The sequence below is a fragment of the Hyla sarda genome, chromosome 2, assembly GCF_029499605.1.
Source record: "Hyla sarda isolate aHylSar1 chromosome 2, aHylSar1.hap1, whole genome shotgun sequence".
In the NCBI taxonomy this organism is placed as follows: Eukaryota; Metazoa; Chordata; class Amphibia; order Anura; family Hylidae; genus Hyla; species Hyla sarda.
In genome coordinates this window covers 78,374,713-78,397,156 of record NC_079190.1, presented here as the reverse complement: position 1 = coordinate 78,397,156, position 22,444 = coordinate 78,374,713, and the positions used below count along the sequence as shown (strand labels likewise).

General features: G+C 42.9%; 1 protein-coding gene across 6 annotated transcripts in view; it reads right to left on the bottom strand.

Annotated features, from left to right (window-relative positions):
- Positions 1-2,619: 2,619 nt before the first annotated feature.
- Positions 2,620-22,444, bottom strand: part of ITGA7 (integrin subunit alpha 7) — a 258,860-nt gene continuing 239,035 nt past the window's right edge. For all 6 annotated transcript variants that reach the window (XM_056562182.1, XM_056562181.1, XM_056562184.1 and 3 more), the window contains 6 exons: positions 15,551-15,733; positions 15,348-15,452; positions 12,201-12,314; positions 12,011-12,109; positions 11,129-11,254; positions 2,620-5,753 (listed from right to left, as the gene is read on the bottom strand). In XM_056562182.1, coding sequence (XP_056418157.1) covers positions 5,580-5,753; positions 11,129-11,254; positions 12,011-12,109; positions 12,201-12,314; positions 15,348-15,452; positions 15,551-15,733 — 801 coding nt within the window. In that variant the 3' untranslated portion in view covers positions 2,620-5,579. The remainder of the gene's footprint in view (positions 5,754-11,128; positions 11,255-12,010; positions 12,110-12,200; positions 12,315-15,347; positions 15,453-15,550; positions 15,734-22,444) is intronic.

Below are 22,444 nucleotides of genomic sequence, written 5' to 3'. Positions count from 1 at the left end.
ATAACATTAATGCTTATGAAGAAATATAAAATCCCATCCCTTCCCCAATATCGCGCCACACCCCTACCCTTCAATTCCCTGGTTGAACTTGATGGACATATGTGTTTTTTCGACCGTACTAACTATGTAACTATGAACCGGACTGGTATGCGGGTAGTGGATCCTCTGTGTCAGTGAGGCGAGGACGTGGGCCATACCAGAGGACCGATTCTAACAAGTTACTGGTTTTCACCAGAGCCCGCCGCAAGGCGGGATGGACTTGCTGCGGTGGTAACTCCCAGGTTGTATCCCCTGATAGCGACTCAACCTCACTGACAGCTGAGATAGGCGTGGTACACAAGGACAAGGCAAAGGCAAGGTCGGACGTAGCAAGAGGTCAAGGCAGGCGGCAAAGGTTCATAGTCAGGGGCAACGGCAAAGGGTCTGGATACACAGAAAACACACAAAACTCTTTCTCAGGGCACTAGGGCAACAAGATCCGGCAAGGACAGGAAGGGGAAGTGGGTTTATATATGTTTTGGACTGATTGGGCCAGGCACCAATTAATGGTGCACCGGCCCTTTAAATCTCAGCAAGTTGGCCGTGCGCGCCCTAAGGAGCGGGGCCGCAGGCTCTGGGAGGAAGCAGCAGCGGTAGGACGATGAGTGACATGCGATCCGTGAGCGGGGACGTCCCGCCACGCGGATCACATCCCCGCCGCTGATAGGGGGACAGCGCTCTCGGTCAGGAGCAGTGACCGGAGTGCTGTTAGAGGGAGGAAGCAGCGGGACCCGGAGCGCTCGGCATTACAATCCGGCTGAAGCTCCAGAAGCTCCGAGGGTTCCTTGATTCTCCAGAGGTGGTGCTGCGCAGATTCCAAAGGTCAACACAGGGACAGTTACCAGCCAGATACAGAGAGTGATAGTACCTTTGTATGATAGTCAGTATAGCATAAGTAATGCTAATGTCAGTTCATGTATAGCTAAGTCAGTGTTGTACATAGCATTGTGTGTATCTAAACTAGTCAAATGTCCTGTCTAGTCAGGACTGTAGCTAACCAATGTATATTACCCAGTCCATAATAGTCAGTAATGTCTTATGTCTAACCATTTTCCTGTCCATCGTGTACAGGGTGCTCTACTGGCCAGAGAGTTCTCCTGGGAGCTAGATAAACAAGTATAGTGACAGAGCTACCATGTATAAAGATAATATTATGTTGTCTAAAAATGTGTATCCTTGTGTATAATGTTCTGGGGAGAAGTAGCTATAGCCGAAGGGCCCCAGCAGCTAAGGCATTGGGGTAGAAAGCCTCCGGCAACTCAATCCGAATCAAATGTGTTTATGTATGCAGTTGCAAGACTCAAAAACTTCACGTCTAACCATCCCAGTTATCCATTCTCTTGCTAACAAAGGAGCCTGTAAGGACATTCTCACCAATGCTACATAGCGTCCCCAGTTATTTGTTGTTTATTCCTCATACCTGAGAAGGAAATTCGGTATCAATGCCCCAGGAACTGTTTGTATCACCAGGCACCAGTGGCTACTTTAATGCCGTCCTCCTTCCAGGACTGGGCGTCGAGGACGGCTGTTGTTAAGTTGCACCCTGTACCCTTGCTACCCTGTCAGGCATCCTCCATACAGTGACCCCTGGGCCCCCCTTCACCTGTACCCTATGTATGTTCCTAAGTGTCTGTATTGTATAGTGTATTGCATATAAAATGTGTTATGCCTTTAAGACCTGTTGTCATGTGATTGTAACCAGGGAAGGTACCAGTGACATGTGAACTACAGAGTGACCTATGAGACCCCTCAGAGTCTCCCCATATAAGCCCTTAGTGGAGCCTCTGCTCACTCTCTTCCTGCTTAGCTGAGTTGCAGTAAGGTCAAGTCCTGTAAGAGTGTGTCTGGAGTCCAGAGGAGGCCTAAAGTCTACCACGCAGCCATAGATCCACAAGTCCACTACCCCCCAGGTCCAATTCAAAACCTGGTAAGCTACAAACGGGGTTTAGTCTCAGTCAAGTCAGTCCAAGTTAATCTGTCTCAAGTCAGAGTGGCCGTGCATCAAATTGTCCAAGTTCACTATAAGTCCCAGCAAGCCCTGTGGTCTCTGAAGTCACTGGTCACCTCTTTGGGCCTAGCCAAGCTGTGTAGACTATTACACCTGTCTGACTCAGTATAGCTGCTGTTGTTCCATAACTTGGTGTCGGAGTCATTATTTGCCCCTGTGCCTAGCCCAGGATCCAGCGGCCTACCTTCGGGTGGTGAAGCGGTTAAACCACGCCCTGGCGTCACAAACACAATGGGTTAATGCCATCTGCCTCTAGGGTAATTCCATCTGCCCTCATCACACCCTCACCACACAAAGTCTCAGCATACTGCAATTTTTTTTTAACTGCCACTGAGCCAAAAATGCCAATGAAGGGTGAAAAAACACCAAGTGGGTTGTGTTTTTTGCAAAAAAAATAAAAAGGCAATAAAAAAAATAAAAAAGACAAACAAACAAGTTGAAATACGGCCAAAATGTCACTACAATTAAGTTATAGAATTGTCTTGGTTTACAGGAGATGATCATTAACAGCAACAAACTATACATTTATTATTGTGATACTTGTGCATTGTCAAGCCAAAACCAAACCAATCTTAATGTAGAAATATATTTATTCAGGTAACCATTTTCTAAGGTTTTTGCATTAGCCTCATTTGTCATGACAAAAATATTGAATATAAATTACAGTATGCACTGGTCATATACATATCACATCCAGTGTAAAGGCCCCAGCACCTTGTTAAGATGACATTTACATTGGAACAGGAGAAAAGAAGAGATCACAGTGATCATCTATGAGTACAAGACTTGACGGAGGACGCATTCAGTTCTATATTCAAAGGCACAGTTGATTTCCAGTAGACTTTTACAAGTTCCCAGACAGAATGGCTCTTATGTTGGTATCTTCCACTATCAAGTATAATAAAAATATAGAAAAGTACTTGATCAGATTGATCCTTTCCTTTATTGTGGTGATCATGGTGCTTTTTAGCACTTAAAGTGTACGGTCTTCCAAGATGTAATGGAAAAAATACAATATGTACTTATTTACTAGTTCAGTGTTTCCCAACCGGGGTTCCATCAGTCCTGATCAGAGGTTCCCAGAACACAGAAACAAGATATGTCACTTTTACGACCGAGAAGGCAAACTGATTTCGGGCCTACTCAGCCAGAACAAGAAATATAGATTGCTTAACCCACCTTTACACCAAGCGTTCCTGTGGAAGGAATGGTATTAGGGGTTTCCTGAGAGTGAAAACTTTTTGTAGGGGTGTTGCCCTGTACAAGCCCATAGCTCAATACACTCAATTGTGCTCCTTCCTATATATCTTCTCCTCCCCCCAATGCTATATATTGTTTACCAATATAACACTCTCTGCACTCAGCCCAATGTACATATTTTGCTATAGAAATTTCATACGTGTGTATGTAAGCATGGGATTTTAAGTCGGACAAATTTTTCAAAGGACCGCTGGTGATTCCCTAAAGTGGCTATTGGGTAAAATTCTATGTCATCACTTGATAGGATATAAATTGATGCCTGAAGCGAATTGTAGTGCATCCATTGGCTTGTATTAACTGCTAATAAAACAATAGTAATACAATATAACTGCCAAAACAATGTTTATGATCCGGCTATTTCATTACCACAATTCTGATATAAAAATGACATACACCTTCTTTAATGTTCAATCATACAGAATTCCATCTGTACTATAATGGGTAATTCATGTATTGTTCATTCTCAGGGAGTGCCCATACATAACAAGAGCACATGTTCCAACAATCATAATATTTACCTACTCCGCTCCTAGACATCTTATCTCCTATCCAAAGGATAGGGGATAAGATGTCTGACCACGGGGGTCCCGGTGAACTTCGCTCTGTGACGGACTCTGGCATCGCAGGGCGGAGACTCGTGATGTCACAGCCATGCCCACTCAATGCAAGTCTATGGGAGGGGCTGTGATGGGAGTCACACCCCCTCCCATAGACTTGCATTGAGGGGGCGTGGCCGTGACGCCACGAGAGGCCATGGCTCTGATGTCACGAGCCTCCGGCACTGCACCCAATGCTCTATATGAATGCCGGGTGCAGCAGGGAGATCGCGGGGGTCCCACCAATGATTAGGCATCTTAACCCCTATCCTTTGTATTAGGGATAAGATGTCTAGGGGTGGAGTACCCCTTTAAAGTCATCAAAGCTCCGTAACTCCGCTATAGAAGGTGTGCAGTAATAAATGCTATTTGTGGAAGAGATGAAAGTGTACTGTATATAAGTAAAGGCTGTTTTTGTGATAAACTACAGTGCCAATGTCAAAGGTGAGTCCATTAGTACAGTAATAGAAACAAGCTCAAAACATGTTGATACACAAAACTATACTCCATCTATGGCTCAGCCAGTGTTTCTCAGCTTTAGCTCTATAGACATGTCCTGGTGTCTATCCGCCATCAATGTTGGTCCTTAGAATACCTATACATACAATCAAATCAAAACATTACACTATGGGTAACCAACAATAGTGACATATTAAATGAGCAGTGATTATGATCTATACGATCTCTGTTTAAAGAGGCTTCTTTTAATATCTATTTGTAGACACCTTAAAAAATGAACCAGTAACAGTGGTTTGGATTAGTGTTCTCCAACCTGTGGCTCTCAAGCTGTCGGTGAACTACAACTATCAGCATGTCATACTGGGGGCTAAAATCACCCAACAGCTGAAGAGCCTCAGGTTGGAGACCAATGATCAACAGTTCATACAATTAGTCTTTATTAGAGTTATCTTGACGACTATGTCAGCAATCGTACCATTATATCAGCAGATGTATTACCTGGATTGTCATGAAAATTGAGCTATCGATATGCACTACATTGTCAGTAAACCATCCATAAAGGCACTCACTAATACTCAGTATTACTGACTTGTATTCGTGTGACCAGTCTCTGGAGATATCTCATGATGGTCAAACCATTCAGACTTGAAATGCTATACAAGTTCAGGCTGTACAAGCTGGGCGTGGAGGTTATAAGCTAATGTTCACTCTTACATATATACATTTCATAATGTCAAGTTTTTATACTATTTTATAGTCTTGTGATTATTTTCTATCAATGTCCAAGCTATTTATCTGTACAATCCTGAAAGTCTCCCGGGCTGTAGACTTGCAGGCAACCAGTGATTTACCAGTATCAGTGACAATGACTGCAGGAAGGAATATATCCACAATGGTCTCCATATTTAGAAGGCTGCACAGCACTTTTTCCTATTCTTCAGTCGGAGCCAGTATTATTCTATGAAGATTCTGGATTTGCAATAAGACGTATTTCCCTTGATTTCACTCCAAAAGGCTGTAATGTGCTGATGCCACAGATGTGACTGATGGATCTTAGCAATGTAAGCAGCAGAGATGGCTCCAAATATAGTCATTTCTCTATATACAAAACAGCATAAAACCAAATCTATAAGAAACCACCCAAAACCAAAGGATCCTGCCTTCCCATTACGAGGATAGTTCACAGGAAGGGTCAGAGTCCAAGAAGAAAGATGGCGTTATGAAACATTGTTTGCAGACCCATCTTCAGTCCAATTTGTCACCCAGTCTTTCTTTTGAATGGTCCCTGTCTTCTCCTCTAGGACCATGGGTCGCTCTTCCCGGGGAATTTTCACAGCATGGTATTGTGGGAGCTTCTCATCCTGGTAACTTTTCCTCTTAAAAAAACCACACTGGAAAGAAAGCAAAGAAACATTAGATGAGAAGAGTGGGGTGGAGTTTTTATGGCCCTGGTTATGACTGGTTTGATACTGTCAACTTATCTTTTATTTATTTTTTTACAAAGATAGAAGAGTTACTATTTATGTAGAGGTATAAGAAAAGTTGAAGATAAATTGGCAATAATATATAGCATATAGATATGTGCATAAGTAAGTCATAGCAGAGAGAGGTTTGCAGCGAAAAAATTAAGATTGTTTGAGGAGGGATAAATTCTCCCTAAGGGTATGTGCATGCGGGCAGGGTACTGTGTGCACATAGCCTTTTCCCACTGCAGGTTTGAGTTTCCCTCTGCAGATTTTCCACAGTGAAATCTCTGAAATCTGCAGTAGATTACATTGACCTTAAAGGGGTTATCCACCATAAGGTAATTTTAGTATGTACCTGTCAGACAGTAATGGACATGCTCAGGAAGGATCTGCGCTTGTCTTGGGGCTAAATGGCTATGTTGTGATATTACCATAACACTGTGGCTAGCTTTGTGTGACTGGTATTTCCTGCTTGAGTTTTCTTTTTTTGACTACAAATCCCATAATTCCATTTTCCTCCCTCCCACACATCAGCCACCCCACCCATTGAAACATAAATGAGCTGCATCCATTCAAAAGACCTGTGGTTTTCAATCAGGGTGCCTACAGCTGTTGCATTAGTTAGAGATTGATCTCTCTCCCAACAAGGGATCCCTCCAACCATTGAAGAAGACAGGCTCCCTGTCATCAGCTGACTAGTGAGTCAGGTCTCGGCCGCATTGCAACCTGGGAAAATCTGAAACAACAGTAATTTTGTATGCTGGTAAAAATAAATATTGGGGTGAAAATCACAGAAGAATTGTGAGAAAACCGTCACACACAGGTACAGACATTATATTATGAACTACACTGACTTTACAGCCCCTGTAGCATAGTCAAATAAAAAAAAAAATTACTGCCATACCCCTTTAATGGGGTCTGCTGCAGATTTTCTGCTGTAGAAATTCTGTTGCAGGAAACTCACTGGTTACCTGTCTGTATGAATGTACCTGTTTTAGATTAGTATAAGGCTAGGTTCACACTACGCAATTTCTGCCTGCAATTCCGCTTTGAAATTGCAGGCAGAAATTCTGCTTGCTAAAATGCACGAGCTAGTGAATGGGTTTTCCATTCACAAATTCACACTTTGGAATTTTGGAAGCAGAATTTGTGAACGGGAAATCCGCTTTAAAATATCCGCCTGAAGAATGGGGTGATGCTCATTCTTCAGGTGGATATCCTCACTGAACACACTGCTGTCTATTGGGGACTGCAATGTCCACATGGTCCTAGCGCTATTCAGTCGATACTGGTTGCATTCGGAATCTCCGGCCAGGAAATTTTCCGTCTGGAGATTCCTCAGTGTGAACCTAGCCTAATACGGCCAATACGGATGAAATTCCTGGCCGACTTTGGGTCTAGAGACCTATGATGCTGTCAGTTATGGTCATTAGACCGGAGATCAGGCCTGGATATGCGTCTGTAATAAAGATGCAAAAATGCAGCTACATTATGCTCATCTAGAGCCGGCTTTAGTCTTCGGTGTAAATTGTGACCATGTGTCCTCAATGTATGAGGAAATATACAACTACTGTACATCATGGAGATCACTAATCCTACATTCGAATCATTGCTGATCTTAGCTGAGAGACGTGGCAACTAATGACATCATACATCACATCACCAACTAAATCATGACCACAGAGACAGCAAGAAAGAAAATCAAATGCACCGCCTTAAGATACACATTAGTATCACACAAGTCAAGACTCTTTTTAGATGTTACAGGCCCTGATAGGGTTTATCTCAGCAGAGCTTTTTGAAAGGAGGTTTGTGGTACACATTTTTATGATCCCCTGTGCTCGGGCTGCAAAAAGTAACAAAAACTTTAACTCACCTTCCTGCGTTCCCCTCCTGGTCCTCCGGTGATGGGTTTCTTCCTGCTTCCTGGGGACAGTGACTCGTATTGTGCTCAGCATATTGCCGGCCGCAGCAATGTCCGACCTCGGCTGGTGATAAGCTGAGCGCACTGTCATGTAAGGAGCCCGGGCAGCAGGGAGAAGACTGGGCCCAGGCTCCTAACATGACAGTGCGCTCAGTCTATCACCGCCCGAGGCGAGACATCATTGCGGCCAGCGATATGCTGTGTGCCGTATGAGGACCCGCCCCCAGGAAGAAGCCCACCACCAGAGGACCAAGACACCAATAACAGCGCAACGGGGGGAATGTAGGAAGATGAGTTAAAGTTTGTTATTTTTTTAAGCCTGGGCACAGGGGATTATAAAAAATGTGTACCATAGACCTCCTTTAAGATGAAATATCCATTTTATTGGTAATGGGCATGGTTTACTAATAAATTATATGTCACCTAACATTTCCAGAAAAGGTGTGTAGCTAAGAATGAAGTCTTAAAGTGATATCCTGACATGCATTTAGTTATCTCCTATCTATGTATCTATCTATGTAGCTGGGCACTGTACTGGGGGCTCCAGGGGAAACAGACAATGAATGGAGAAGTGATGCATGTGCTGACCCACTGCACCATTTAAAATAAAGGATTCTTGTGGAATAAGGAATGACAAAATTTGTGTCAGAACACCTTTTTAAGGCATGATGTTAAAATTGTGAATTTTTTTTTTGGCCTTATCAAACAATTGTTATTAAAATCTGGTAGCAAAGATTCTCCTATTATGCAGTAGGTCTCTAAAATATGTCCCCTTTATATTAATAAATAGTTTAAATACATCATGCATCAGCATTCTTTAGGATACTTGTACATGACATTATTTTGGTCAGTATTTTGTATCAGTATTTCTAAGCCAAAATGAGGAGTAGGTCCAAAACACTTTTTCCATTACAGGTTTTTTTTTTTTTTCACTATGTAGGTTGCACTTAAACGGGTACTCTGTTGCTAGACAACTTATCCTTTATCCAAAGGATAGGGAATAAGTTGTCTAATTGCAGGGGTCTGGCTGCTGGGACCCCCGGGATCTCTGTGCAGATGCCCAGCATTCTGAACTTAAAGTTGAAAACACTGGGTTTGGGCAGCCGTGGTCATCACGACCACCCAAACCCAGAGTTCTGAACATAATGTTCAAAACGCCGGGTGTCTGCACGGAGATCCCTGGGGGTCCCAGCAGCCGGAACCCCGCAATTAGACAACTTATTCCCTATCCTTTGGATAGGGGATTAGATGCCTAGCAACAGAGTACCCATTTAAAGCTTTGGCTAACAAAAACTGATTTAAAACACTGACAAAAAAACTGCTGTGTCGTTAATCCGTAAAAGAAAATACTCATAAATTGCAAAAAACTGCACGCCAATCCAAACCATAACCACAACATGCCGCAACCCCTTTTAATTTATTGTATTATTGTATTATTTTATCAAACATCTCAATGTTAGACTTGGAAATATGGGGCGCAATGTAAGAACTCATAACACACACGTGCTGGGTGTTACCAGCTAAAACTCCTCCTCGGCTTGCTTCTGCAGCTCAGACGGCTGCACCCCCAGATGTGCGCGGTAATAATTTGTGGTATACTTGGATTCTGCGGACTCCCTCTTGAAAAAGCCACACTGAAAGGACCATTTGAAGAAAATGTAAGGAACGCAATGTCAAGGTGCAAGGTGTGAGGACATGATGGAGCCAGATAAAATAGAGGGCTATGGATTAAGTGGATGCATGGACCCAGGATCAAAATGAATACAGGTTAATTATTCTGTTACCCTTTTAACATGCCACGTCCCCTTGTGATGTCACGCCATGCCCTGTACATTCATGTCTATGGGAAGGGGCGTGACGGACGTCACGCCCCCTCCCATAGACACGAATGGAGGGGGCATGGTATGATATCATGAGGCGGTGTGGCGTGATGTCATCACGCCCACCACGGGAACCCAGCATTCTAAACATACTGTTTAGAACGCCAGGTGCTGCACAGAGATCATGGGGGGTCCCAGTGATGGGACCCCCACGATCAGACATCTCATCCCTATCCTTTGGATAGGGAATAAGATGTCTAGGGGCGGAGTACCCCTTTACAAAGGAGCAGTATAAAATAATGGCAATGGGGGAGCATATTAGAAAAGGAGATGAATTCTATGTTTTAGTCTGCAGTATTAGCGGTTCCATAGAGGTTTTCATCACTTTTTATAGCAGGAACAGAACAGCATATAGTGCAGTGGTGTATATAGAAGAATGGGGGCCCCATAGTAAGAGGCGTAACTTGTATTTTCTGGGCCTCGATGCAATATCTGCAACAGTGCCCCATGTGCCATTTATAATACTGGTCTTTTATGGGGCAGATATGCTTTGGGGTCCCCCAACTGCAACCTTTGCACCCCCTATAGCTACGGCCCTACACGTAGCAAAGATTGAATTGGGCCCTCTATTATGGCATCTGACTATGGCGTTTCTGTAAATAATCAGTTTATGAACTACATAGACCAGCCTGTCTGGCACAAACAACCATATCACTTTCAAAATCAATTAAATCCACTTTTTGAATGCTAGGTTTGAACTTGACCACGTCTACATGCCTTAAAGGAGTACTCCGGTGGATTTTTTTCTTTTTAAATCAACTGGTGCCAGAAAGTTAAACAGATTTGTAAATTACTTCTATTTAAAAATCTTAATCCTTTCAGTACTTATTAGCTGCTGAATACTACAGAGGAAATTCTATTATTTTTGAATTTCTTTTTTTGTCTTGTCCACAGTGCTCTCTGCTGACACCTGATGCCCGTATCAGGAATTGTCCAGAACAGGAGAAAATCCCCATAGCAAACCTATGCTGCTCTGGACAGTTCCTGACACAGACAGAGGTGTCAGCAGAGAGCACTGTGGACAAGACAAAAAAGAAATTAAAAAGAATAGAATTTCTTCTGTAGCATACAGCTGCTAATAAGTACTGAAAGGATTAAGATTTTTTAATAGAAGTCATTTACAAATCTGTTTAACTTTCTGGCACCAGTTTATATTTAAAAAAAAAAGGTTTTCCACCGGAGTACCCCTTTAATGCACTGAATTGCTGCCATGTGATTGGCTGATTAACTATTTGTGTTAAGAAGCAATGGAACAGGTGTATTTGATAAAGTGGCCAGTGAGTGTACATGTATAGTGCAGAATAGGATGCACTGTACAAAGCCACAAATGTTTTTTATACCTCAGGTCATATGAAAGATGGCTGGGTCCTGATGCACATCACTAGACACAAGTCTTTGCACATATGATACATCACCAGCTCTTCTGCCCATTTGTATGGCACATTATCGAGACGTACAATATAGTATTCTTTTCATAGGAAAGAGTCTTATCTTACCTTCCAGAGGATTAACACTAACAGCAGGAGTAGCAGTATGCCAGCCAGCACTGCAATAAGGATAATCCACCAGGGAATTCCTCCGTGAACCGCAACATCGAGGTCGGAATACAGCTTCACAGAAATCTGCAAACATAGCCAAAGGCATAAAACTGTTATCTGCTACCCATAGCAAGTCCATTCACCCTTTATATCTGTTTGCTGACTAATGATTGATCTTGAGATTTCTTATGTATTTGTGATAAAAAACAATTTATACAAAAATAGATGAATTTAAAAATGTTTTCCAGAAAAACATCCATATTTTTTATATGCCTGAAAATAGAAAATCCTAAATACTCACCTTCCCCACTCTCCTGTCGTAGCCGCTGTCATGTTTTCTAGTCTCCACTACTCTGCTCCTCTAGTTTCTCCCAATGAAGGTTCATGAGGGCAGGAACTGCCTGATCAGACCAGTGAGTGGGCACAATGAGGGACATTTATCAATACCTGTGCTGAGAAAAAGTTGACCAGTTGCCCATAGCAACCAATCAGATCACTTCTTTCGTTTTCAAAGGCCTTTTAAAAAATTAAAGAAGCAATTTGGTTGCTATGGGCAACTGGTCAACTCTTGCTCTGCACATGTTTTGATGAATGTCCCTCTATATGTTATTAGAAGGAGGAAGAAAAGGACTGCAGTGGAGACTGGAAGACTTGACATCTGCAGTGGTGAGGGAGCAGGGGGAGGTGAGTATGCAGTCTTTTTTATTTGAAGTACAGGGAGCCATATTACAAAAAATATTTATTTTTTTAAATCAAAAAACCCCTGTAGGGCACCAACAATCCCTATACTTTGTATGCAGAATACAATATAGACGTTAACAGAAGGACATCACTGCGTACCTGTGTTGTAGCGTCTCGTAACACAAGATTCTTAATACTGGACTTGACAGTAATGTTTGCCCGGATTAACAATTCTATGTTGATGCCAGATGGATAATCCTATGGATATAAGTACAATTTATTTTAAATTTTTATAATATTGTTGAAAACTGTAAAAATAAAAGAAGAAAGTATTACTAGATATAGTCACCTCTAAAAAGCTGCTGTTCCAAAGCCGTCCATGAACATTGAGCACCACCTGCTGGTCAAAACTGTACAGAGGACATCTAAAGACTACACAGTGTGCGGTTCCCTGATCACAGTCCTTTTAGGAAAAAAAAATGGAGAGCATCAAAGATTCAGTACATGTTATACTGCGTCACGGTTTCCAACCTGATTAATTATTTTTTTTTTAGATAACTTATCCAAATATCAAGGACAGTCAACATTTTTACATACGCACTGGAAAAAGTATAAAGTGATGCATGTCTATAGCCTACAATACTGACACGAAGACACTAGCACAGTGTTTCTTAACCAGAGTGCCTACTGCTGTTGCAAAACTACAACTTCCAGCATGCCCGGACAGCCAAAGGCTGTCCGGGCATGCTGGGAGTTGTAGTTTTGCAAAAGCTGGAGGCACACAGGTTGGGAAATACTGCACTTGCAGTACCCCAACCTTTAGTATTAGCAGGTCATTCAACGGGACATTGATAGTCATAACTGGACATAGGCATCTTATAGCATTAATGTGTTGTTGTCCTATTATAATGCAATAGTTATGGTAGTGTTACATGCTGCGAAAATGCTGCAGATTTTCCCCTGTGAAAACATTTGAACAGCAACAAATCCACATCAAATAGATTTTCTGCTGCAATTCTGCATCAAAATCCACAAAGCTTGAATTTTGACTTTGAAAATGTGCAATAAATTAGCAGCAGATCCAACACAACACTGGAATACAGGGAAGAAAAGAAAGAAGACTAAAGGACGGCACCTTATGTATTACCCCAGTTATTTAAGATCGCAATCCCTATATGATCCCTATAAACATGTTTTGGGGGTAAGCTCCACCTTCCTCAGATCAATTGATCTGAGGAAGGGGGAGCCTAACTCCGAAATGCGTCATCTACTGCATCTTCATGTTTTTGTTTATGTTTCAATGAATCTATTTGATTTAACTATCTATTGGATTGGATTGATGTCCGGCATATGGAAACTGTCAGCATTTTATTCAAAAGGTCACCCTTTTTCTCTGCATAACCAACACAACACATGACATGCTGTGAATGCAAAATAACCACCACAGATCAAGGTCCACTGCAGATTTTTTATTCATGAATCCAAATGACCTTAGGGCAGAAAGGGGCCCTTATTATTGACAAAAACCTAACCCCAGGGCAAAAGCCCGGGGTGAAAAACCCCTTTAGAATCAACCCCTTAAAAATTAACTTTTATTATGTGCATTTAAAACTCTGCTCTGTGCCCCCAATAGGTTAAAATGTTATCAGGACAGATGTTTCTTCGGCGGAAATCCCAATTCCGGCATCCTCAAAAAAGATTAGACATGTCTATTCTTTCTGAGGATTTCGCTCGGAAATTCATTGCCGTCTATGAGACGGTGCATTTGCGAGCAGTCCTAGCACCCGACAGAACTTTCAAATGTGCGGAATGTCCGCCCATGTTTTCCGGGTGGACATTCCACACATTTTTCTACCGTGTGAACATACCCAAAGAATGGCACTGCATCAAGGGCTACATACAGACCATGCAGAGACCACTTGGAGAGAGAGGGGGCCCAGCACTGGTTGGTCCCATTTCTTAATGCTACCTGTAGGACATTGTGCTCGACTCTCATCCCCAGGGAACTGCATTGCCGAAAAGTAGATGAGATATAGAAAAACAAAATCTCACCCATGTGCTGAATAAAAAATCTTGACAAAAACCTAACCCCAGGGCAAAAGCCCGGGGTGAAAAACCCCTTTAGAATCAACCCCTTAAAAATTTACTTTTATTATGTGCATTTAAAACTCTGCTCTGTGCCCCCAATAAGTTAAAATGTTATCAGGACAGACCCTGTGTTCTGTAAATATGAACACTCCCTTTCACTGAATAGTATGGCTCTGCAGTGCCATTATGAGGTCCGTACTGATATATTAAAAACATTCAATTGCCCGCCTCTACATGTTTCGCCGTCTCCACGGCGTTTTCAAGAGGCAAGAGTGGCAATCATGAAACATGTAGAGGCGGGCAATTGAGTGTTTTTAATATATCAGTACGGACCTCATAATGGCACTGCAGAGCCATACTATTCAGTGAAAGGGAGCAGAGTTTTAAATGCACATAATAAAAGTTAATTTTTAAGGGGTTGATTCTAAAGGGGTTTTTCACCCCGGGCTTTTGCCCTGGGGTTAGGTTTTTGTCAAGATTTTTTTATTCAGCACATGGGTGAGATTTTGTTTTTCTATATCTCATCTACTTTTCGGCAATGCAGTTCCCTGGGGATGAGAGTCGAGCACAATGTCCTACCGGTAGCATTAAGAAATGGGACCAACCAGTGCTGGGCCCCCTCTCTCTCCAAGTGATCTCCGCATGGACTGTATGTAGCCCTTGATGCAGTGCCATTCTTTGGGTATGTTCACACGGTAGAAAAATGTGTGGAATGTCCACCCGGAAAACACGGGCGTACATTCCGCACATTTGAAAGTTCTGTCGGGTGCTAGGACTGCTCGCAAATGCACCGTCTCATAGACGGCAATGCATTTCTGAGCGAAATCCTCAGAAAGAATAGACATGTCTAATCTTTTTTGAGGATGCCGGAATTGGGATTTCCGCCGAAGAAAAATCTGCTGCGGAAATTCCACTATGTGCACAGTGCAGCAGAATCCCATTGAAATCAATGAGACACTGCTGCAGCAGAATGTCCATGCAGAATATTCCGGCAGAATTCTGCAGGGACATTCTGCCATGTAAACATAGCCTTACTGTCAACATGACAAGAACCCCAACAAATATCTTTACTAAATGTAATGGCACAGGTATAAACATAGCCTAAGAAAACATAAGTGTAACAGTGTAAATTATTGTGTACACCCAAAAGTAAAGATACAAGTGTAGGGAAGAGATTTGGAAGATAAAACTCCACCGATCTTGACAGATAGAAATCCAATTTTTATTGCACAGATGCAAACTAGAGGTGCCAGGACATGTACGGTCCATTGTTTATTTATGAATGGGATTTCTTAAATCCTTAGTATTTCCGGCTCTCACACTACATAAAGGTCTTTTCTAGGTAACCCCTTTATAAATTACCCTGTGCCTGTGTTTGTATGTCTCAATATATCACGGATATAGTTACCAAAACAACATCTTTTTTCTTAGCCGGATAGGCTAGCGACCATCGGCTTGCAGAACGCTGACTTGCAGTGGGCACCAATGAACTGGAGTCTGATCTCGTTGTATCCTAGAAAACGATTGTAGGGCACAAAATTAGGTTTACAGTAGATTAAATATAATGATCTTTATATGGAGTAAATAGAATCCAGAAAAACAGATACTTACCAGTCTAAGGGGGTTGACTGCACTTATGGGGCTGCACTCCATGGTGCGGCCTGACTGAGCCTTCTCCTTTAAATGAATCTTCATTGGGTACAGCAGCCATTTTCCATTGGCCAATTCATGTGGCCACATAAGGTTTAGGTAGGCAGAGCCCAATGTGCGTAAAGACTTTCCTCTGTTTGAGACCTAAAGAACATATACAAAGTGAACCAAAAATTAATTGCACTGATTTTATATACAGAAAAGTATCCATGTGTTGTAGTAAGGAATAAGTGAGAACCTTAGGTGAGAAAGGTGAGAAAATACCACCATTTTACCTTGTTTTAGCTAAAAATGGGTAAGCATAAGATGCCCTAAATTCATTAAGAAATGCAGGTATTTTAAGAAATCTGGTCTGGTCTGGAAATCTTTGACTGCTTGTGCACCAAAATCTCCGCCAGCCAGGAAGTGCAGGCGATTTCTGTTATAAATCACATACGGTACATTTTTGGGTGTGTATATAGTGGTGAATGTTGGGTTGCAGATATACTATTGCCATCTACTTTTCAAAAAGATGTTGTCTATGATACAAAAAAGGGGATTTGTTGCAGTCATTGTATAAAATGGGCCTTGCAAAAAAAATGTGTATGTTTCATAAGCCAAATAATTGTGCACATAATTTGATAAGCCACATGCAATGCAGCTGTGTACTGTCATACAGGCTGTGAAATGGATAGCTATGGATATACTCTGCCCTAGAAGCAAGGTTTCTAAGGAAGAATATATCCATATGCAAGAATCTGATGAAACTTGCCAACATTTTTTGGATTAGTATGACCCTGTATAGAGATAAAGTAGGTGTGTACAGTACATAACACTGAACTTTAACCCCTTATGGACTAAGCCCATTTTGACCTTAACCCCTTAAGGACTCAGACAATTTTATTTTTACGTTTTTGTTTTTTCCTCCTCGCCTTCAAAAAATCATAACTCTTTTATATTTTCATCCGCAGACTAGTATGAGGGCTTGTTTTTTGTGCGACCAGTTGTCCGTTGTAATGCCATCACTCACTTTACCATAAAATGTATGGTGCAACCCAAAAAATACTATTTGTGTGGGGAACTTAAAAAGAAAACCGCAATTTTGCAAAATTTTGAAGGTTTCGTTTTCACGCTGTACAATTTACGGTAAAAATGACATGTGTTCTTTATTCTTTGGGTCAATATAATTAAAATGATACCCATGATAACATACTTTTCTATTACTGTTTCGCTTAAAAAAAAATTGCAAACTGTTTAACCAAATGAGTACATTTAAAATCCCCCTATTTTGAAGACCGTCATCTGTACTTTTTATTGATACCATATTTGCTTATATAAAACTTTTAATCCTTTTTTTTTTAATTAACTTTTTTTGGGAATAAAATGTTATAAAAAAGTAGCTATTTTGGACAATTTTTTTTTTTTTACGTTCACGCCGTTCACCGTACGGTATTATTAACATTTTATTTTAATAGTTGGGATATTTATGCACGCGGTGATACCAAATATGTATATAAAATATTTTTTTTACACTTTTTGAGGCTGAAATAGGCAAAATGGGACAATTTAAGTTTTTATTGGGGGAGGGTTTTTTTTCACATTTTTAAAGTCAACTGGTGCCAGAAAGTTAAACAGATTTGTAAATTGCTTCTATTAAAAAATCTTAATCCTTTCAGTACTTTTTAGCTGCTGTTTGCTACAGAGAAAATCTTTATTTTTTTTATTTATTTTTTGTCTTGTCCACAGTGCTCTCTGCTGACACCTGATGCCCATATCAGGAAGTGCCCAGAGCAGGAGAAAATCCCCATAGCAAAACTTTTCTATTTTTTGTACCACTTAAAAAAAATCTCAAACTTTTTGTACAAAATCAGTAATCTAAAATCGCCCTATTTTGACCACCTATAACTTTTTCATTTTTCCATATATGAGGGCTCATTTTTTGCACCGTCATCAGTAGTTTTTATTGATACTACATTTGCATATATTAAACTTTTAGATCACATTTTATAACAAAAAAATTTCAATGAAATGTGACAAAAAAGCTACATTTTTGGACTTTTTTTTAAATTTTACGTTTACACCGTTCACCGTATGGGATCATTAACATTATATTTTGATAGTTCGGACATTTATGCACGCGGCAATACAAAAAAAAGTACGCTTTTTGGAGGTAAAATGGGAAAAAGGGACAATTTTCCTTTTTATTAGGGGAGGGGATTTTTCACTTTTTTTTTTTTCATCTTTTGTTGTACACTTTTTATGTCCCCATAGAGGACTCTCAATAGCAATCAGTTGATTGCTAATACTGTTCAGTGCTATGCATAGGGCATAGCACTGATCAGTGTTTTATCGGTGATCTTCTGCTCTGGTCTTCTCGATCTCAGACCTCGGACCATCTTGCAGCCAGCCATTTCAGTGTTTTAGTTCAGAGATAGCGTTTTAATGGAGAGAGATAGAGCAGTGTGTGGCACAGAAAAACTGCTTTACAGCAGCGATTCACCACAAGCCCAAATCACTGCAGAAAAGCACAGGGAAGGGAGAGAGAGAAAGTACACTTTTGGGTGTACTACACAGCGACTCACCGAACTGCTGCAGTGGGGTTTACAGCAACTCTGAAGCTAATAGGGACCAGTCAGGGTGAACACTATTAGCCATAGTCACCTGCACTGGGACCGGGAACGAGCGCTTTCTATGAAAACTAGCCGTCTGCAGCACCGGTGATGATATCACAGCATACTGGGGCCATGAGAAGAGAGCGCTTGCGGCCCGCAGCACCAGGAGACAGTTTTCTTCACATCACTGGCACTGCAAGCGGCTAGTTTTCATAGCAAGCGCTCCCTTCCGGCCCCAGTGCACAGCGTAATGTTCTGCCGCTTGCTATGCAAACTAACCCGCTGTGATGGCACTGTAACCTAATAGGAGAATAGAAGAATGGGCATTGTAAACTGATAGAAGAACGGGCACTTGTTTTACCTATACATTTGTATGTTTGCCGCCACAGATAAGGATAATAAAGGGGCCTATGTGCTGGGACCAATCACACAGCGATCCTAGCGCTGACATACAGGAGATACTATCCGACTGTTGCTGACTGTCTTATAAACCTTTTTTTAGCTTGATAAAAGCTGCTAGAAAGCAGTAAAAAGGTATACCTGGAGCGTAATTCTAAAGAACTTTGTTACCCTGCGATTAGTTTATGGGGGTACAAATTAGTGACAGTTGCGCTTTAAACTAATTTGGGCCTAGTTACTGTGAAAGGCCAGCCAAAGCTACACACTTGTTTTTGTAACCTTATACAGTTTGTAGCGGAGCGTATAGTCCTCCTCTCATAAGTGTAAACTGTACGTACACCTACGTGGTGTCCTTTATATTTTTCCTATTAAACTAATTTGGGCCTAGTTAAGGTTAAAGGCCAGCCAAAGATACACACTTGTTTCTGTAGTCTAATACAGTTTTAAGCGTAGTGGAGCGTATTGTCCACCTCTCATGAATGTAAACTGTACGTACACCTATGTGGTGTCCTTTATATTTTTCCTGTTAAACTAATTTGGGCCTAGTTACTGTTAATGGCCAGCCAAAGATACACACTTGTTTCTGTAGTCTAATACACTTTTAAGCGTAGTGGAGCGTATTGTCCTTCTCTCATTAGTGCACTCAGCTGGTGTATATGTATGTCAGACAGAGAAGTGCCAGGATGTGCACAGAGGAGTGGCAGAGGCCTAAATTCTTTAGGCAGAGGTTGCAGCAGAGTAGGGGCGAGTGGCAGCAGGAGTCGCAGTGAAAGGCCTGAACTCCCGTTATCAGCTAGTGGTCGTGTCTCGACCAGCAACCCATCTGCCGTCATTGATTGGTTAACTCAGTCATCCACTTAATCACAAGTGACATCTGACACCCCCAGTCAACAGTCAGTTGGTTCCTCAGACACAACCCTCAGTTGGTATGGCCTGGGAGCAGTCCCTGTCTTCCAATTGCCTCTGTCCTATGCTATTCCCTCCCCCACAGAAGTAACGTATGCTGTGGGTTCAGCTACACTATTTAGTGAGGACGATATACTAGAGGACAGTCAGCAGCTACTGCCCATCTAAGAAGTGGAGGAGTGGAGGAGGCGATCAAGTAGTGATGAGGAGAGTGGCGTGGGGGGTGGTGTTGCGAGCGTTCAGGCTCCTAAAGCAGACACTGTTGAGGAACCTGAAGAGGACATCAGTGGCGTGCAGACACAACTCGATGATGATGAAGCCGATCGCACTTGGGAGACGGGTGCAGAAGGGGCTTCATCATCATCAGGAGAAGAGGGTTGCAGGTTGTCCGTGAGGCAGCAGCTGAGCCAGCAACGTGGTAGCATGGTTGGGAGTCAGCATGGTGGCAGAAGTGGGAAGTCTGGAGCCAAACGTGCTCAGGCTAGAACACCTGCTTTGCAGCAGCCTACCTTCCCGGGAGGTAGTGTAACAGGGGTTCCTGGAGTCGGTGGCAGTAGCAGTCAATCAGTGCAGACTATTGGGGGGAAATCAGCTACACGGCTGTGTGGTAGTTTTTCATCAAGCATCCAGAGGATGTTAACCTGGCCATATGCAAGATGTGTTGGCAGAAGGTGAATGGCCAGGGTCCCAATGTTGGCACCACAGCCCTGCATCAACATATGCAGCGTCACCATAAAGCGGCCTGGAAAAACTGTGGCTCTGATGCGGTGGTCCAGCCTTCTGCTGCAACCGCTGCATCACTCAGTGGCATGCCGCTCCCTGTTTCAGCCAGCCAAGGCTCCACCACCTCAGCCGAAGGGAGCTGTTTGTAATACCCATCTTCTGTTGGTCCAGATACTCCTGCTCCTCCTACTTCGAGTCAGTCATTCCGCCAGCAATCCATCAGCGAAGCCATGTCCAAGAGACAACAGTATGCGCCCAATCATCTAACGGCGCAGAAGCTGAATGTGCTCCTGTCCAAGTTGCTGGTGCTCCTGTCCAAGTTGCTGGTGCTGCAGTCCCTCCCTTTTCAAGTGGTGGACTCTAGAGTCTAAAGCCGTAATTTCTTTGCGAAAAAGGCAGTACCAGCCGTGCACAATTATGTGGAACAGAAGGTGGGCCAGTCCTTGAGCCCGTCGGTGTGTACCAAAGTGCACAGTATCGTCGACGTGTGGAGCTGTAACTACAGTCAGGGACAATACATGTCCTTTATGGCCCACTGAGTGAATGTGGTTCCTGCACAGCCACAACAGCAACTTGGATAGGTCTCGCTACTTCCGCCTCCATGCTCTCAGGCCGTTTGTCCTGTAACAGTGTGCGACTCCTCCTCCTCACCCTCCACCGTTTCAGTGACCCTTCAGCATACCATGTGTGCAGGGCATGGTAGTGTCACACTGTTCTTCACATGGTTTGCCTTGGAGAACGGAGTCACACGGGAGGAACTGCTAAAACTGATTCATCAAGAAATCGAATTATGGGTTACTCCACGGAAAATGGAAATGGGAACCATGGTTACTGACAACGGGAAGAACATCTTGTCTGCGCTACGTTAAGGAAGCCTTAGCCCTGCATGGCACACATGTTCAATCTGGTTGTCAAAAAGTACCTGGAGTGTTCCCCCCATCTGCAAGACATCCTAACAATGGGAAGGAAACTTTGCATGCATTTCAGCCACTCGTACACCGCAAAGCACACTCTCCTTGAGCTGCAGCGTCAGAACGGCTTCCCTCAACATAGTCTGATTTGCGATGTTTCCACCCATTGGAATTCCACCTTCCATCTGTTGAACCGACTATATGAAAAGAGAAATACCATCACCGATTTCTTGATGATCCAAGCGGATAGGGGGACTCCTCTCTGTAACTTCAATGTCAACCAGTACCAGCTCATATGTGACACCTGCCATTTGCTCAGGCCCTTTGAGGAAGCCACATTATTAGTCAGTCGCCAGGATTACAGGATGAACGACGTAGTTCCACTGCTTCATTTCCTACAACACGTGTTGGAAACGATGGCTGGTCAGGGCATTGGAGATGTGGTGCCTACATCTCACAGCCACATAATCCCTTTGGGGGCTGAACTAGAAGAGGAAGGGGAGGGGGACAGTGGAGCACAGGCAAGGTTTCACAAAATGGGTGATTTTTAAAGTCATCTGACAAGAGAGGAGGAACAGGAGCAGGCTGTGGAGCTACAGGGTGATGAGGAAGTGGAGATGGAGGCAGGTAGTCCCTCCGAGTCACTCGCACTAATGGCACGATGCATGCTCACTTGCTTGCATAGTGACAAAATTGTCACCATTCGGCAGCCGGATGACTTCTGGCACTCCACTGGCACAAAATAGGGGCCCTTTTTTACACCCACTGAGAGGGAGAACAAACTGACCTACTACAGAGACATCCTGTGTAGTCAGTTGGCCGATGCCTATCTGCGCCATCGTCCATTCTCTCGCAGGTCTGACTTGGGGGGCCTCTGCGCTCACGTTCCACTGCCATGGCTACTGGGAAGGGGTGGCAGGAGCATTACCAGCTCCATCAGCAGCAGCCTGAGTTTACAGTCACTGGTGAGTAGCTTTCTTCACCTGTATAATGAAGCAACTAATCAGCAGCAGGTAGACCTGGAGCAGGACCTGAACCAGCAGGTGCTGGCATACCTTGACATGACCCTGTCAACACACTGGACTTCTGGGCAGCCAAACTTGATTTGTGACTGCAACTAGCAGATTTTGCCCTGGAAAAGCTGTCCTGCCCAGCCAGTAGTGTGCCATCAGAGCGAGTTTTTAGTGCAGCGGGGGCCATAGTAACTCCAAGGAGAACTTGTTTGCCCACCAAAAATGTAGAGACTGACCTTTGTCAAGATGAATCAGGCATGGAGCCAGGATTTCCACCCACCAATGCCTGATGCACCAGAGTAGATTGACCAT